At 42.1% G+C, this 19,360-nt stretch overlaps 1 protein-coding gene across 6 annotated transcripts in view; it reads right to left on the reverse strand.

Moving 5' to 3' along the window:
* Positions 1–302: 302 nt before the first annotated feature.
* erg (ETS transcription factor ERG) overlaps positions 303–19,360 on the reverse strand; it is a 269,795-nt gene continuing 250,737 nt past the window's right edge. For all 6 annotated transcript variants that reach the window (XM_043701336.2, XM_087992514.1, XM_043701331.2 and 3 more), the window contains 4 exons: positions 17,326–17,388; positions 5,827–5,886; positions 4,594–4,641; positions 303–2,332 (listed from right to left, as the gene is read on the reverse strand). In XM_043701336.2, the coding sequence (XP_043557271.2) occupies positions 1,812–2,332; positions 4,594–4,641; positions 5,827–5,886; positions 17,326–17,388 (692 nt within the window). In that variant the 3' untranslated portion in view covers positions 303–1,811. The remainder of the gene's footprint in view (positions 2,333–4,593; positions 4,642–5,826; positions 5,887–17,325; positions 17,389–19,360) is intronic.

Here is a 19,360-nt window from a genome sequence, read left to right on the forward strand (position 1 = left end):
GGATTATGTCATGTAAATGGTTATCTTGGCACATTTTGCAGCAATAAAATTAACTTTATTGAGAAAAACTACTTAATTTTTTTTCAAAAAGTCCATTAAGCCTTTCGAACTGGTTTCTAATAATATCCAATCTTGTAAGGTGTGAGTCTCCATCTATTCAATCTTCAGGCAAGTAAACAGGTTGTCCACACGTAGGTGTGGCTGCCATCACATTAATTGACCTTAACCAACCCCCTCACCTTCTGTGTCATATAGTGCTATGATAAGCTTGAGGTATAAGTAACAATGGGAAAAACAAACTCTGAAATGAAAGCCAGGCTTATTTTAATACATATATAATTTGCATCCTATGTGCTAAGAGTTTCATATGTAAACATAAAGCATATTTCATTAAAAAGAGTTATAAATCGAGGCCATAATGTTTAATCGCATTTTTTTTTTCCTCTTTTTCACTTTTTTCTGTTTTTGTTTTGTTTTTGTTTTGGGTTCATGGTTGGCCGAGGTCAACTCGTAGTGTCAGAAACAAAGGAATATATAAATGCATAAGTTACATAATAAGTTCACAATATAAAATGCAAAATAACCTTGATTTGAATACTTATTTCTTACAAACGCACAGCGTTCGCGACTCTTCACATCTGGCGACCGCCTTGGTTTAAAAAAATGCATTTGAGATCTCCTCAGGTTTGATAGTGGGCTAGTCCTGGCCCAAATGTGCAGGATAAAGAAAAACGGTAGTAACCTCCCAAGTTTCAGGTCCCGATCAGTTTTACATCAAGCACATTTACAAGATCCCCGGTTTTTTTTTTCAAAATGTAATAATTCCAGACAATCCCAGTTTTCCAATTCTTAAGAGATGTATTTTTTCCCTCGGTTATGAAGTGTTTTGGCTCCAGATTTCTGTTTTGTTTTCTTTCTTTCCTTCATATTAATGATTATGAAGACAGGTCTGTCATTTTTGATTCTTCTTTGGAGAATCCTTTTTTACATCCAATTGATATAGCCTTGTTTTTGCATGTCCTTTTAAAAATCACACAGACACCAGCTTATTCCTTTACGCCTAACTCTTCAGTTCTCTTTTTTTCCATTGCCATTGCCTAATTTCTATTCCAACACATAGCCTTCTGCACATACTCAAATCCAAATGCTTGGCTCAAGCCATGCAAAGTAAGAAATCATTGTACCAAATCATACAGTCTTGTCCAACAGTCTCCCACAATTTTGTTTTTAATATACTTCGATGATAAATCCTGTTAACAAATAAATTCCAGAAGGTATAAATATTTCATTTCAGACAGCCAGAGTTTAACTGCTGAAGAAGATCCAAGACGTTACACTTCAGGTATCTGATTTTGAGATTCGACTATTACATTATTTCTGACATGCTTTTCATTCTCTTGCCATGTGTTGATATTTGTTTCTTAAATTCCACAATCTTATTTCACATGCAACACACATTGCCTTTCTAACAATTTGTGTTGTCGTTCCTGATTTTCAGCAGGGATCAGTCGATCCTTAGATCTTCTTTCAGTTCATACGCTCTCCATAAAGTTCTCCTCTTTTTAATAATTCAACTCCAGTCAGTTAGCCAGTTATAATGTCTTCAACAGACAGACGTCAAGCTTATATCTATATGTCAACACATGGTTTTACCTCTTCCAGTATTTGAGACATCACATCTTTGGTATTCCTGTATGGTTTGAGACTATACTTTGTGTTTTTTACCTCCAATTTAAATTCATAGTTTTTAACCCAATGCTCCATTCCCAGAGCAGTAACCCAAGTCTTAATTGAAAAAAAATGAGCATTGTTCAATAATATGTTCCAAGGTGAGATGGCATGTGGGTGGACGGATGTCTGGCATTTGGATAGATACCTCCAGTTGGAGAATTCCAGTATGGACTCGGAGCTGCAAAGAAACTAGAGGATGTCACAGGTAGAGCAGGAGGGTGAGGAGCCACAAAATTCACCTTTTGCTGGTGTGCATGATAGGTACTCATATATGAGATATCTGTTGGGTACTTGTACATGGAAGACTCAGGGGGGTGGGGTTGCAGAGCTTGTGCAATCCCATGGAAGTCAAATTTGTAAGCGTAACGCTTACCGTGGACTTTGGTCATGATGTTCTTGTCGTAGTAGTAACGCAAGGCCCTGCTCAGCTTATCATAGTTCATGTTGGGTTTGCTCTTCCTCTCTCCCCAGCGTCTTGCCACTTCGTCTGGGTCTGTCATTTTGAACTCTCCATTAGTTCCTTCCCAGGTAATGCAGTTAGCATTGGAGCTGTCAGACAGAAGTTCCAACAAGAACTGCCACAGCTGAATCTGCCCACTTCCTGAAATGAAATAAATATATTTTATGTTAATTCATGGAAAATCATTTCCAAAAAGACTCTTTTTTGTTGAGATACAAAGGTGAGTGCCATGGTCAAATCATGGAATTTCCCTCCTGTGGGTATTGAGGGTCAACCTACAGCATTTGCCCTATAATGGTTCGAGAATGATGTGGAGGAGCCGTTGTTGGACTGGGGTGGACAAAGTTAAAAATCACACGACACCAGGTTATAGTCCAACAGGTTCATTTGGAAGCACTAGCTTTCAAAACACTCCTCCTTCATTAGGTGGTTGTGAAGCAGTACCATAAGATACAGAATTCATAGCAAAAGATTACAGTGATTCAATGATGCACAAACACAACACACACACATATATAAGTTTGTGGAGTGAATTTTTACTTGCAGAATTATATTTTATTTTGCTCAAAAACTGCCTGAATCTATGTAAGATTCTGTAAATCCCTTTTTTAAAAATAGAATCAGTCTGAACATTGGGGCACAGACAGCCTCACACAGGGCACCTCACACCTTCAATGCATTATCTGGGTCAACATGGCACCGATTGTTAAAGTTCACTTGAGAATGTAACTTTAAGAAAGTTCTGGAATTTACAAATGAAAGCACTGAAACCAACATGGTCATTCTAAAAGATGAGAGACTTAACAAACAATCCAGGTCTTTTTCAATATATAATTTCAGTTACATCATTCTGTAAACTTTTGCTATAAATTCTGTGTCTTATGATCTTAAACTCCACAACCACCTGATGAATTAGCAGCGCTCCGAATGCTAGTGCTTCCAAATAAACCTGTTGGACTATAACCTGGTGTTGCATGATTTTTAACAGTGATACAATAATACATTGAACAAAACTAGATTGTTAAATCCTTCATCTTTTCGAATGGATTTGCTAGTTTCAGTTCATTAATATGTTAATCCTAGAACTTCTTTTAAGTCATATTCACACTGCACAACAATCACCAAGCAGGGGTGTTTCCTCCCAGTCGGGATACACTTCAGCAGTCAGGGACATTTGGCCTCAGATCTTCATGTAACCATCCTCCAAGGCAGACTTCGGGATACGCAACAACACAAAGTGGCTGAGCAGTAGATGATAGCCAGGTTTGGTGCCCATGAAGAGGCCTCAACCGTGACCTTGGGTTCATGTCACACTACAGGTGAGTCCACTACACTATACACTCTCTCTTACTCACACACACACTCTTAAATACTCACACACACATGATGACCCTCTCTCATACACAAGCTCTCTCTCATACACACACATACACCTCCCACACACATACCCACGCACACACCCTCTCATGGCCTTATAACCCAGCACACTCACACACACACTTTACCAAGCTTACACACATTCAAACACGCACTCTCTCATGTGCAGTCACTCACACGCACACACTCACTCTGTCTCTCTCTCCTGCACGTGCACACACATGTAAGTTTATGGGTTGAATTCATATTTGCAGAATTATACTTGCGGATATCTTCTATTTTGCTCAAAAAATGCAGAAAAAAATGCAGGGAGTGAATCCATATAATATTTGTAAATTCCACTTTGGAAATAGAACCAGTCTGACTCAAGATTGGTCTGACTCACTCCTTTAAGGCATTGTCTGAGTTGAGATACCACATTTTGTTAAATTATCTTGAGAATGTGACTTAAGAGAAGTTCTGGGATTAACATATTAAAGAACCAAAACCAGCAAACCCATTCTAAAAGATGAAAGACTTAACAATTTAGGTTTGTTCAATGTATCATTGTATCACTGTAATCTTCTGCAATACATTCTGTGTCTTGTGGTCCTGCTTCACAATCACCTGATGAAGGAGCAGTGTTTTGAAAGCTAGTGCTTCTAAATAAACCTGTCGGACCATAACCTGGTGTTGGCTGATTTTTAACATGGTTCAAGAAACCAGCTCTTTTCAAGGGCAACTAGGGGCGGGTAATAAATGCTGGTCCAGCCAGCAATGCTTATGACTCACAAGTGAATAAGAAATAAATTAATAAATGTTCACATGAGAGATAAAGTATATCAATTTCCATACTACTTGATGTAGCAGAATGGAAACTGAGTAAAATAAGGAGTTCCACAATACTGAGGCCTTGGGAAGATATTATGATGGGACAATCAATATTGAAGGTGAAGTGAGGAAGACAAATGAAAGAAGAATAATTAATTAAGAAGTACATTAATTCTTACTCTACTTCCTTTTACTGAACTTTATATCGAACTTACCTGGGTTTGCAAGACGGCTACTTGTAGGCCCAAGAATCTGATAAGGATCTGTGAAAATCAAAAATAAGTATTAACATACTGATCTCTTTCTGAATGAAGGTAGTTTTTTCCAATTTTATGAAGTCCCTAGAGTTAAGACTTAAGAAATAAAATTATCTTAGCCTTCTGAATGATTCAATTATTTAGATGCTCAGCCATACAGACCCGACAAGTTCAACATTCAGCAGGTCTGGCGGCAACTGTGGAGAGAAATCAGAGTTAACCTCGAATCGAGTGAGATGTTAACTCTGATTTCTCTCCACAGATGCTGCCAGACCTGCTGAGCTTTTCCAGCAATGTCTGCTTTTGATTTACAGCATCTGCAGTTCTTTTGGTTTCATTGAATCCCTACAGTGTGGAAACAGGCCATTCAGCCCCTTGATTCCACACCAACTGTCTGCAGAGCATCCCACCCAGAGCCACCCTCTCCCTGCACATCCCTAGATATTATGAGTAATTTAACGTGGCCAATCCACCTCACCTGCACGTATTTGGACTGTGGGAGGAAACCCACAAACATAGGGAGAATGTGCAAACTCCATGTGGACAGAAGCCCTGAGGCTGGAATCGAACTGTCAGGCTGTCAGGCCGCAGTGCTAACCACTGAGCTACCATTCAAGTTTGGTGTCTAACATTTAGTAAGTGAAATGATATCAGCTATTGCAACAGTTGGGAGATGACAGATGACCTCCCTAGTATCCTTTACATGAGGGAGGTTTGTGAATTCATCTTTAGAGCATTGTTTCTTTTTCAACCAACTGGACCTTTTACAGCACATTGCTGAGAGCCAGTGTCAATGCCACATTCATCATATATGTTTATGTTGTCAAACTCAGATGTTTTATGCAGTTTTTTTTCAGATCTAGTTGTTTTCAGAGAGTTTGCAGCCATGAAATTTGGAATGGGAGATATGAGAAAATATTTGTTCCACTCTACCCCCAATGATGGTGCTGTATAGGATCAAAACAATGTGCCACTTTGATACGGTGAGAGAGATTGTGTTAGTGACAGATTGATACATTGCATTAAAATAGGGATTTAATGCCCTGTACAACAATTGTCTGCTTGAAATGTACAAAGATTTAGAGGTCTGTAAATTACAACTATAAACTGTAATTGTAGCTTGCTTGCACAAATATTGAAAACATCAATGCAGCTAAATAGTTAATTGTTTTGAGTTTAGAATTCAAGTACCTATTTGGTGACGAGGTTGGTCTTCCACCTTGGTTACATTTGAGGAAGATGAAGGGGTTCCTAGGGAAAAAGGCAGAAAAATATGAATTCAAAACCAATAGTTTTTATGTGAAGCTGTTATACACAGTTCTTGATTTCTTTGGCAGTTTGAGCTAAAATTGTTTTGCAATGAAACATGAGAGTTATGATGCATTCTTTATTAGCTCTGGGTTTTAACCCCTTGTGCCTGAAGGAAATTGATAAATAAATCAGCAGTAAAGGATCAATCAATGCACAGACAGCATATGGCTGCCCAGTGCAACATTTAGGAGGGGAGTTCAGTTAGCTTAGTTGGCTCAATTGCTGTTTTGCAATGCTGAGTAATACCAACAGCATGGGTTCAATTCCCAAACCAGCTGTGGTAACCATGATGCAATCTCCTTCTCAGCCTTTCCCCTCACTTGGGGAATAGCTCGCAGATTAAACAACTACCAGTCATCTCTCTCTAATGAGGGAGCAGCCTGTAGTCCAGTAGGACTATGCCAACTTTATCTTTACTTTTGGGAGAGATCATCACAAGATGAGGTCATCAGAGTAAGTTATGATTGGGGCCCTAGGATGCAATTGGATTCCAATAGCATTTTCATTGAAATTTGTGTGAGTCTGTCCCAGTGCTGTACCTTTAGGTAGTATGGTGGCTCAATGGTTTGCTCTGCTGCCTCACAGCACCAGGGACCTGGGTTTGATTCCACCCTCAGTTGATTGAGGGTGTGAAGTTTGCACATTCTCCTTGTGTCTATGGGTGTTTGCTCTGGTTTCCTCTCATAGTCCAAAGATGTGCAGGTTTGATGGATTGGCCATGGTAAATTGCTTGCCATCTCCAGGGATGGGTAGGTTAATCGGGTTAGCCATGGAAAATGTGGGGATATGTTTAGGGGCTGGGTCTAACTGGGATTCGCTTTAGAGGGTCAGTGCAGACTTAATGGGCTGATGGCATCTTTCCAAACTGTAGGGATTCTATGAGACCTACTAGGTAAAACCTGACAGTGAGACAATTCTCAATCAACTTGGGCAAAGTTATCCTTTTTGATTTTATTTCAAAATTTTCCTTGAAATGGATGAAATTTCGAGTATCTCTTACCCCTGGCTTCCCTTTCCTCAATCGCCAACCATGACATCCTCCAAATCCCCCTCTTAAGCATTTTTGTGAGAGCTGAGGCTGCCTTGGCACTCAAGCTGTCAGCACTTCAAGTCATAGAGTCACAGAAATGTGTAACATAGAAACAGACTCTTTGGTTCAATTCGCCCATGTCAATCAGAGATCCTAAGTTATTCTTGTCCATTTGCCAACATTTGGCCCATATGCCTCTAAACTCTTCCTAATCATATACCCATCCAGATACTTTTTAAATGTTGTAATTATACCAGCCTCCACCACTTCCTCTGGCAGTGCATTCCATACGTGCACCACTCTCTGTGTGAAAAAATTGCCCCTTGGGTCCCTTTTGTCACTCTATAGGCAACAGCATCTCACCGTTGCAAAAATCAAAAAGACTGAGAAGAAAATAACTTGCCACCTTGTGGTCTGGGATTTTCATCTTCAGAATTTTGCTTAATCTGTACATGTTCTTCCCTACCCAGAGTATATGTATAACACTGTTTGTCTTTTGTGTCTTAATTGTGATTGAGTGTATGTGTGTGTGCATTTGGGTTTTAAAGGGGTACAGTTTAAGTTGCACAAATTAGAAACTGTAACTTTTAACTGCTTTTGTCAAAGCTTTACAATAAACACAGTTATTTTCTGTTATTGATACAATCTGGTGTGAATTGTTTTTGCCTGAGTAGCAGTCAGCTTGGGAAAATTGTCATTTTCATTACAACAAGAAGTGCTGGAGAAACTCAGCAGGTCTAACAGCATCTGTAGAGAGAGACACAGAGTTAATGTTTCGAGTCCAGGGTGATTTTTCTTTGAAACGGGAAGAAGCAGGAAATTATAGTTGTTATGCTAGGGGGAGGAGGAGCAAGTGGAACAGAGTGTGCCCAGACCAAAAGACAAAGGCAATGATCATTATGGTAAAGGAGTGGTGGACATACAAAATAGATGTGTGAATGTTAGGTGTAAAAAATAAATTTGTCCATTCTACTCATAGCAAACAAGTATATGAATAAAAACCAAAAAAACTGTAGATACTGTAAATCAGAAATTAAAACAGAAATTGCTCAAAACGCAGGTGTGGCAGCATCAGTGGAGTGAAATCAGAGTTAACGTTTTGGGTTAAGTGACTCTCCCTCAGAACTCATTCTGAACAGGTTCTGCGGAAGGGTCACTCAACCCGAAACGTTAACTCTGATTTCTCTCCACTGATGCTGTCAGACCCACTCAGCTTATTGTGTTTATGTACAAACAAAATATGGCCAGGAAAAGGTGGGGGAACATAAGAAGAATGGAGTATAGAGGTCATACAGAGGTCAGGAGCTGTGGAGCTCATTATTGCGTCCTAAAAGCCGCAAAGTGCTTAAGTGGAAAACTTGGTGCTGTTCTTCCATCTTGCCATGAGCTTCATTGGAACACTACAGCAGGCCAAGGACAGAAAAGGTAGCACCAGAGAATAGGGGTTTATTGAAACGGCAAGCAACTGGTCTCACCAACATAAAGGAGACTGCATTGTGAGCAGCAAATACAGTAGACTATATTAAGAGAACTACAAATAAAATGCTTCTTGACTTGGAAGATGTGTTTGGGGCTTAGATGTTGAGGAAGGAGGAGGTGAATGTACAGACAGGTACCACTTGAACAGACAGGTACCATAGAACATGAGGAAGTATTAGGAGTGATGGAGCAATGGACCGGAGTGGAAGGTACAGTCCTGTGGAACATTGACAATTGAGAAGAGGTAAAGATATATATCACTGCATCTCAGTACATAGGACAACTACAAGTCAAACACAAAATCAACATTTTTCATGCGTCCTTTGAATATGAATACCAGTAGGCTGGAATCTTATCATTGTTCTGGGAGCGAGGGGGGGAAAGGTGAGGACAGGCATGCAGGCAATAGTCAAACATGGCTGAAGGACATGTCAATCACAGAGTGGGGAAGGATCCATGGTTGAGGAAAAATGAAGGCATGACAGAGACAGCCCTGTGGAAGGTGGCATCATATGAATAAACGTGACAAAGATGGAGAAACTGGAAATGGAATGGAATCTTGCAAGAAACATGATGTGAGATAGTGTAATCATACAGTCATAGAGTCATAGAGATGTAGAACATGGAAACAAACCCTTCGATCTAACTTGTCTATGCCAACCAGATACCCTAAATTAATCTAGTCCCTTTGCTACATTTGGCCCATATCCCTCTAAACCCTTCCAATTCATATACTCATCCAGATATCTTTTAAATGTTGCAATTGTACCAGCCTCTACCACTTCCTCTGGCGGTTCATTCCATATACTCGAAACTAAACAATAGAAGCAGTCAGCAATGAAGGTTTACTGCCTGGTCAGACAGCTGTGCATGTTTACTGCTCCATTTGTTTCACCTTCCTCATTGTTCCTGCTTTGTTTCTCTTCCTCTTTAAAGTTGTTTTGATGTCTTTTTTCCAAAGTTCGAAAACAATGCAACAGCTTATAAAACAGTAACTACTGCTCGTAGAATTCAAGGAAATCAGCTCCAACACTGAAAATACCTCAAAAATGGAGCAGCTTTTATTTCCACAAGTTTTTCCCATCCTCCATCTTGGATTACCCAGAACCCTTTTAGTTAATTGTGAGAGTTGGTTTGTTTATAGTGACAATCGTTGAACAGCCTATTCCTAACAATGGAAACAGTGAAGTCAAAGAAGGGTCAGGAAGAGTCAGAGATGAACCAGGTGAAGGTGAGAGAAGAATGGAAATTGGAAGTAAAACTGATGGATTTTCCCAATTCCAGAAAGTAACACCAATGATGGAGAAAGAGCTGTGAGTGGGTGCCCTAGGACTGAAACAAGAATTTTCCACAAAGAGGCAGGCATAACTAGGACCCTTACAGCTGCTCAAAGCAACACCTTTGACTTGGAGAATGTGAGACGAGTTAAATGAAAATTTGTTTAAAGTGAGAACAAGCTCAGCTAAGTGAAGCAGGGAGGTTGTGGATGGGAACTATTCAGGCCTCTTTTCAGGAAGAATTGGAGAGCCTTCACACCATCTTGATGGGGTTTGGATGTGTAGAGCGATTGCACATCCATAGTGAAGAGGAGACAGCTAGAACTAGAAAACTGGAAATTCTGGAACTGATTCAAAGTGTCAGAGGAATCACAAATGTAAGCAGGAAGATACTGAAAAAGGGGGGAATAAATAGAACTCAGATAGGAAGAAATAAGTTCAATGGGACAGGGATAAGCTGAAATGGCTCAATAGACAATAGGTGCAGGAGTAGGCCATTCTGCCCTTCCAGCCTGCACCACCATTCAATATGATCATGGCTGATCATCCTTAATCAGTATCCTGTTCCTGCCTTATCTTCATAACCCTTGATTCCACAATCCTTGAGAGCTCTATCCAACTCTTTCTTAAATGAACCCAGAGACTGGGCCTCCACTGCTCTCTGGGGCAGAGCATTCCACACAGCCACCATTCTCTGGGTGAAGAAGTTTCTCCTCATCTCTGTCCTAAATGGTCTACCCCATATATTTAAGCCATGTCCTCTGGTTCGGCACTCACCCATCAGTGGAAACATGTTTCCTGCATCCAGAGTGTCCAATCCAATAATAATCTTATATGTCTCAATCAGATCCCCTCTCAGTCTTCGAAACTCAAGGGTATACAAGCCCAATCGCTCCAGTCTTTCAGCATAAGGTAGTCCCGCCATTCCAGGAATTGACCTCATGAACCTACGCTGCACTCCCTCAATAGCCAGAATGTCTTTCCTCAAATTTAGAGACCAGAACTGCACACAGTACTCCAGGTGTGGTCTCACCAGGGCCCTGTACAGCTGCAGAAGAACCTCTTCGCTTCTATACTCAATCCCTCTTGTTATGAAGGCCAGCATGCTATTAATGTTCTTCACTGCCTGCTGTACCTGCATGCTTACCTTCATTGACTGGTGCACAAGAACACCCAGATCTCTTTGTACTGCCCCTTTACCTAAATTGATTCCATTTAGGTAGTAATCTGCCTTCCTGTTCTTGCCACCAAAGTGGATAACCATACATTTATCCACATTAAACTGCATCTGCCATGCATCTGACCACACACCTAACCTGTCCAGGTCACCCTGTAATCTCCTAATATCCTCCTCACATTTCACCCTGCCACCCAGCTTAGTATCATCAGCAAATTTGCTAATGTTATTGTTAATACCATCTTCTATATCATTAACATATATTGTAAAAAGCTGCGGTCCCAGCACTGATCCCTGCGGTACCCCACTGGTCACTGCCTACCATTCCGAAATTGAGCCGTTTATCACTACTCTTTGTTTCCTATCAGGCAATCAACTTTCAATCCAAGTTAGTACTTTGCCCCCAATACCATGTGCTCACTAACCTCCTATGTGGGACTTTGTCAAAAGCTTTCTGAAAGTCCAGGTACGCTACATATACTGGATCTGCCTCGTCCATCTTCAGAGTTATATCCTCAAAAAATTCCAGAAGATTAGTCAAGCATGATTTCCCCTTCAAAAATCCATGCTGACTCTGACCTGTCCTGTTACTACTATCCAGATGTGTCATAATTTCATCCTTTATAATAGACTCCAGCATCTTTCCCACCACTGAGGTCAGACTAACTGGTCTATAATTTCCTGCTTTCTCTCTCCCACATTTCTTAAAAAGTGGTACAACATTAGCCACCCTCCAATCCACAGGAACTGATCCCGAATCTATCGAACTCTGGAAAATAATCACCAACGCTTCCACGATTTCCCGAGCCACCTCCTTCAATACTCTGGGATGTAGACCATCAGGCTCCGGGGACTTATCAACCTTCAAACCTAACAGTCTCTCCAACACCAATTCCTGGCAAATATAAATTCCCTTAAGTGTAGGTCCTTCAGCCACTGTTACCTCAGGGAGATTGCTTGTGACTTCCCCAGTGAACACAGATCTGAAGTAACAATTCAATTCTTCTGCCGTTTCTTTGTTCCCCGTAATATATTCCCATGTTTCTGCCTTCAAGGGCCCAATTTTAATCTTAACCATTTTTTTGCCTTTCACATACCTAAAAAAGCTTTTACTATCCTCCTTTATATTTTTGGCCAGTTTACCTTCGTATCTCATTTTTTCTCTGGGTATTTCCTTCTTAGTAATCCTCTGTTGTTCTTTAAAAGCTTCCCAGTCCTCTGTTTCCCCACTTATCTTTGCTATGTTATACTTTTTCTTTTTTAACTTTCTATTTTTCTTAACTTCCCTCATCAGCCATGGCATCCCATGCCTCCTCCTAGGATCTTTCTTCCTTTTTGGAATGAACTGATTCTGCATCTTCTGCATTATACACAGAAATATCCGCCATTGTTCCTCCACTGTCATCCCTGCTAAGATATTGCACCATTGAACTTCGGCCAGCTCCTCCCTCATAGCTCCATAGTTCCCTTTATTCAACAGAAATATTGTCACTTCTGATTGTACCCTCTCCCTCTCAAATTGCAGATTGAGCTCAACAGGCCAAATGGCCTACTCCTGCTTCTATTACTATGAAATTACTATGAAATGATTTGTCCGCCAGGACTGTGCTGTTTGTGAATTTTGGGAAGAAGGGAGAAGCAGACTGTGCATGGTAGGGGTCTATGAGCTGGGAAGCTGTGGAGGGTAAGTATCCAGAGGAGTACTGGAAATAACCTGCTGGGTTAAAATCCTGGAACAATCGACCCAACTGAAAAACAAAGGCAAAAAAAAGTGGTAAAATCTGTCACAAGTGAAATTAGGAAACATATCCTCAACCAAAGGGTGATAAATGTTTCTGTCTCTTTACAAGCAGTAATTGATGTGAATGTTACAACTGAGATTAGTATATTTTTCTGAGCCAAATGCATTAAAGAATACGGGGCAAACATCAGTATATGGAGCTAGGACATAGATTTCATTGAATGGTAGAGCATTCTCAAGAGATGAAGTGGCTAGCTCCTGCTTCTGTATTCATGTGTTCCTAACAGCAGTGTGGGAGTAACTTCCACAACGAGAACTGCAACATGTTGAGAAGGCAATTTACCACCACCTTCTCAAGGGCAATTAGTCATGACTGATATATGCTGGACCTCTCAGTGAATCAGTGAACATAGAACATAGAACATAGAAGAATACAGCACAGTACAGGCCCTTTGGCCCTCGATGTTGCGCCGATCCAAGCCCACCTAACCTATACTAACCCACTATCCTCCATATACCTATCCAATGCCCGCTTAAATGCCCATAAAGAGGGAGAGTCCACCACTGCTGCTGGCAGGGCATTCCATGAACTTACGACTCGCTGAGTGAAGAACCTACCCCTAACTTCAGTCCTATATCTACCCCCCCTTAATTTAAAGCTATGCCCCCTTGTAATACCCGACTCCATACGCGGGAAAAGGTTCACACTGTCAACCCTATCTAACCCCCTAATCATCTTGTACACCTCAATCAAGTCACCCCTAAACCTTCTTTTCTCTAATGAAAACAGCCCCAAGTGTCTCAGTCTATCCTCATACGATCTTCCTTCCATACCAGGCAACATCCTGGTAAACCTCCTCTGCACCCGTTCCAGTGCCTCCACATCCTTCCTATAGTATGGCGACCAAAACTGCACACAATATTCCAGATGCGGCCGCACCAGAGTTTTATACAACTGCATCATGACCTCAGGACTCCGGAACTCAATTCCTCTACCAATAAAAGCCAGTACGCCATATGCCTTCCTCACCGCACTATTTACCTGGGTGGCAACTTTCAGAGATCTGTGTACATGGACACCAAGATCCCTCTGCTCATCCACACTACCAAGTATCCGACCATTAGCCCAGTACCCCATCTTTTTGTTATTCTTCCCAAAGTGAATCACCTCACACTTAGCTACATTGAATTCCATTTGCCACCTTTCTGCCCAGCTCTGCAGCTTCTCTATATCCTGCTGTAACCTGCCACATCCTTCCTCACTGTCAACAACTCCTCCGACTTTCGTATCATCCGCAAACTTGCTCACCCAACCTTCTAACCCCTCTTCCAGGTCATTTATAAAAATGACAAACAGCAATGGTCCCAAAACAGATCCTTGCGGAACACCGCTAGTGACGGCACTCCATGAAGAAACTTTGCCATCAACTACTACCCTCTGTCTTCTTCCATCCAGCCAATTCCTAATCCAAACCTCCAACTCACCCTCAATGCCATATCTCCGTATTTTCTGCAGTAGCCTACCATGGGGAACCTTATCAAACGCCTTACTAAAATCCATATATACCACATCTACCGCTTTCCCCTCATCAACCTCCTTTGTCACCTTTTCAAAGAATTCAATAAGGTTTGTGAGGCACGACCTGCCCTTCACAAAACCATGCTGACTATCCTTGATCACATTATTCCTATCCAGATGTGCATAAATCCTATCCCTTACAATTCTCTCTAAGACTTTGCCCACAACAGAAGTGAGACTCACCGGCCTATAGTTACTAGGGTTATCCCTACTCCCCTTTTTGAACAAGGGAACCACATTTGCTATCCTCCAGTCTTCTGGCACTACTCCTGTAGACAAAGAGGACATAAAAATCAAGGCCAATGGCTCTGCAATCTCCTCCCTTGCTTCCCAGAGAATCCTAGGATAAATGCCATCAGGCCCAGGGGACTTATCTATTTTCACCTTTTCCAGGATTTCCAACACCTCTTCTCTACATACCTCAAAGCCATCCATTCTACTTATTTGTGATTCAGTATTCACATCGACGACAATGCCCTGTTCTTGAGTAAATACTGAAGAAAAGTATTCATTCAGTGTCTCCCCAATCTCTTCCGCCTCCACACGCAACTTCCCACTACTATCCTTGACTGGACCTATTCCTACCCTAGTCATTCTTTTATTCCTAACATACCTATAGAAAGCCTTAGGGTTTTCCCTAATCTTACCGACTAAGGACCTTTCATGTCCCCTCCTTGCTGCTCTTAGCTCTCTCTTCAGGTCCTTCCTGGCTACCCTATAACTCTCAATCGCCCCAATTGAACCTTCACGTCTCATCTTGAGATAGGCCGCCCTCTTCCATTTTACAAGGGATTCCAATTCCTTATTAAACCACGGCTCCCTCGCACGACCCTTTCCTCCCTGCCTGACAGGTACATAATTATCAAGGACACTCAATAGTTGCTCCTTGAACAAGCTCCACATATCATTTACACTCTTGCCTTGGAGTCTACTTTTCCAAGCCACACATCCTAAGTCATGCCTCACCGCATCATAATTTCCCTGACCCCAGCTATAACTCTTGCCTTGTAGTACACACTTATCCCTCTCCATCACGAGAGTAAAAATCACCGAATTATGGTCACTATCCCCAAAGTGCTCACCTACCTCTAATTCTAACACCTGGCCTGGTTCGTTACCCAGAACCAAATCCAGTATGGCCTCACCTCTTGTTGGCCTGTCTACATATTGTGTCAGGAAACTCTCCTGCACACATTGAACAAACACTGACCCATCTAACGAACTTGAGCTATAGCTTTCCCAATCAATATCAGGAAAGTTAAAGTCCCCCATAACCACCACCCTATTACTGTCACTCATCTCCTGAATCACCTTCCCTATCCTTTCTTCTACGTTTCTAGGACTATTGGGAGGCCTGTAAAAGACTCCTAACAGGGTGACCTCACCTTTCCTATTCCGAACCTCAGCCCAAACTACCTCAGATGGCAAGTCCTCATCCATCGTCCTTTCCACCACTGTAATACTATCTTTGACAAGCAATGCCACACCTCCCCCTCTTTTACCCCCACCTCTGACCCTACTAAAACATTTAAATCCTGGAACCTGCAACAGCCAATCCTGTCCCTGTTCTAGCCATGTCTCCGTAATAGCCACAACATCGAAGTCCCAGGTACCAACCCACGCTGCAAGTTCACCTACCTTATTTCGTATACTTCTTGCATTGAAGTATACACACTTCAAGCCACTTTCCTGTTTACAGACACCCTCCTTGGAAATTGATGCCATGTTCCTAACCTCCCTACACTCCAGGCCCTGCACCCTGAAGCTACAATCTGGGTTCCCATGCCCCTGCAGAGTTAGTTTAAACCCCCCCCCCCCCCCCCCCCAAGAGCACTAGCAAACCTCCCCCCAAGGATACTGGTGCCCCTCAGGTTCAGGTGTAGACCATCCTGTTTATAGAGGTCCCACCGTCCCCAGAAAGAACCCCAGTTATCCAAAAACCAGAATCCCTCCCTCCTGCACCATCCCTGTAGCCACGCATTTAAGTGTTCTCTTTCCCTATTCCTCGAATCTCTATCACGTGGCACGGGTAACAAACCAGAGACAACAACTCTGTTCGTTCTAACTCTGAGCTTCCAACCTAGCTCCCTGAAAGCCTGTCTAACATCCTCGGCACTCCTCCTACCTATGTCGTTGGTGCCAATATGGACCACGACTTCGGGCTGCTCCCCCTCCCCCTCCAGGACCCGGAAAACACGATCAGAGACATCACGTACCCTTGCACCTGGGAGGCAACATACCAATCGTGAGTCTCTCTCGTTCCCACAAAACCGCCTATCTGTGCCCCTAACTATCGAGTCCCCAATTACTACTGCTCTGCTCTTCTTCACCCTTCCCTTCTGAGTAACGGGGACAGGCTCGGTGCCAGAGACCTGAGCCCCGTTACTTACCCCTGGTAAGTCATCCCCCCCACAAGTATCCAAAACGGTATACTTGTTCTTGAGGGGAATGGCCGCAGGGGGTCCCTGCACTGGCTGCTTCCTCCCAGTCCCCCTCACTGTCACCCATCTATCTGCCATCTTTGGAGTTACTACTTCCCTATAACTCTGATCTATGACCCCCTCTGCCTCCCGAATGATCCGAAGTTCATCCAACTCCAGCTCCAGTTCCCTAACACGGTCTTGGAGGAGCTGGAGATGGGTGCACTTCCTGCAAGTGTAATCGGCAGGGACGTCGATGGCATCCCTCACCTCATACATGTTGCAGGAGGAACATTGCACTGCCTTCACTGCCATCCCTCTAAAGCTAACTTTTATTTTAAAAAAAACTGGGTCTAAAGAATACAACAAGCAAATTACTTGTTGTATGGAATGGAAGTAAATTACTAGGAAGGGATAAAATTCACATTTGTACAGGAAGAGTGGTGTTTTTCTCATTCTGTGGTTAAGGTGCATTGATAAGGGAGATTTTATTCTCTGTGTATATCTTGATTTGAAATGCACTGGCAATGGGACAGAGTTCCATTTCCCTAGCATTAGCCTTTGGTATCTTCTGAGCGCAGACTTTTCAAAATGTTTGACCCACTACAACCCCATTCAATCTCTACGAGAACAAAGGTCTCCTTTGATCAACTTTACAGTAACATAAACTTGTTACCCTTTGGCGGAACTCCAGCATGACTTGCCCACCCTGACCGTCTGGCTGCATCGTAAGCCAAATCTAAAAATAGAAAGCAGAATAAATGAAATATTCATCAATCTGAGAAATCTGACAGACTCTCCTGCAGACCACCAGACCACTGCTGAGTACTGCTTGGTGATAGTCCGAGACATCTGGTATTAAGAAAACACATCTGGGTTATTCTTTTATGGAATTAAAATGTGGGCGGCTGGTGTTGCAATCAGACTCCAATCCCACCCGAGAGAGAAAAAAAACTATTATACTTTAACTGTTTCCAGCTAAGGAATTTGTTGTAACATTTGTTTTTTTAACCCAATGCCACCCCATTTAGTAAATTCCTAGAAGTCTTTTTACTCAGTTTTTTTTTCTTCTTCTGTTTTCTCCCCTTCCCCAGACTGTGGCCTCTCACAGTCCTTCTCCCAAGTGGCCATTCCACAAATGCACCTCTCGCATTAAGAGTATACTATCTACCCAGAGAGAGAGAGTGACCAGCAAGTATGTGGCGTTCTCTGAGATGACTACTTCTGATTCCTTGTGGTTATTTACCATCTTTGCCAGTTTGTGGCGCTGGAAAGGGTTTTTTTTTAGATAGTTTGTTGCCACTGATCCTGCTTTGTCTCCGTTTTGATTTTAGCTTATCCAGTGATAATCGGGAGAGGATACACCATCACAGAGTATTTATAGAAGTGGCACTGTTCCTGGATAACAAGAAGGTTTATTGCATGATTGTAAGTAGAACTACATTTGGTCAGTCGTCAGGACTTTAAGGAGCTGGTATTGACATATCTGTTCCTTTTGGAAGATTGAACAGAATTTAATGTCTCCACTTAGAGAAAGGAGCGGCACAGTGGTTCACACTACCACCTCACAGTGCCAGGGACCCAGGTTTGATTCCACCCTCGGGCATCTGTCTGTGTGGAGTTTGCACATTCTCCCTGTGTCTGTGTCAGTTTCTTCTGGGTGCTCTGGTTTCCTCCCACATTTCAAAGTTGTGCAGGTTAGGTGGATTGGCCATGCTACATTTCCCATGGTGCCCAAGGATGTGCAGGCAAGACCTTTTAGCCATGGGAAATGCAGGGTTATAAGGATGGAGTTGGATCTGGGTGGGATGTTCTTGAGAGGATTGGTATAGACTTGATGGGCTGAGTGGCCTGCTTCCACACTGCAGGGAGTCTATGACTGGCTTCATATCATCTTCAGAATCATTACCTTATTCAGCAAAGTCCAACATTGCTTTACATGTCAACGACTTCATGTCTATTTAACTTCAAGGGTCAGTGGAGAATGTTCACCTCTTGCCCACTGCCCTGTTGAATCTAGAATCGCTGAAGCCAATGACAAGATCCTCACCCACTGCTTAACTAAAATCAGAGAACTTAACATAGACAAAGATCAAATAGAGACCCTCTAATCTATAATGACTCAGTACTTGATCACAGTATGTAACTTTACTCAATGGGGAACTGTTCATCTAATATAAAAGGATGTTTCACTTTACTGCAAACAGGTGTTTTATAAAGGAAGAACTAAGGGAAGGTCTTTGAGAACGTGTGAAATTTTAATTACAGGACCGGATCATTGGTCTTTAAAAGCATTCGTTCTTTTTAGCTGATAGGAGGAAATGGTTGGGTGTTAGTCATGTTACCGGTCTAGTATTCCAAAGGCCCAAGCTAATGGTGTGAGGGCATTGGTTCAAATCCCATCTTAGCAGCTGAAAGGATTTGAAATCTTAAAATTAATAAATTTGAAATTCAAAGCCAGACTTTGTGATGACACGAATTGTCAGGAAAGGCTTGCTTGTTCACCAATCCCCTTTAGGGAAGGGAATCTATATTCTTACATAGTCTGGCTTACAAGTGACTCCAGTCTCACAGCAATATAGTTATCTATTAACCACTTCCTGCAGTGGCCTTGCAAGTCAGTACAGTCAAACCACTACAGAAATTCAAAAACATCAGCCCGGCCTACAAGAAACCTCATTCCTTTTTCTTTCAAAAATGCTTTCAATTGC

This window comes from Chiloscyllium plagiosum, unplaced genomic scaffold (genome assembly GCF_037043375.1).
Source record: "Chiloscyllium plagiosum isolate Xiang-an unplaced genomic scaffold, Cpla_swu_hap1 HiC_scaffold_12, whole genome shotgun sequence".
Classification (NCBI taxonomy): Eukaryota; Metazoa; Chordata; class Chondrichthyes; order Orectolobiformes; family Hemiscylliidae; genus Chiloscyllium; species Chiloscyllium plagiosum.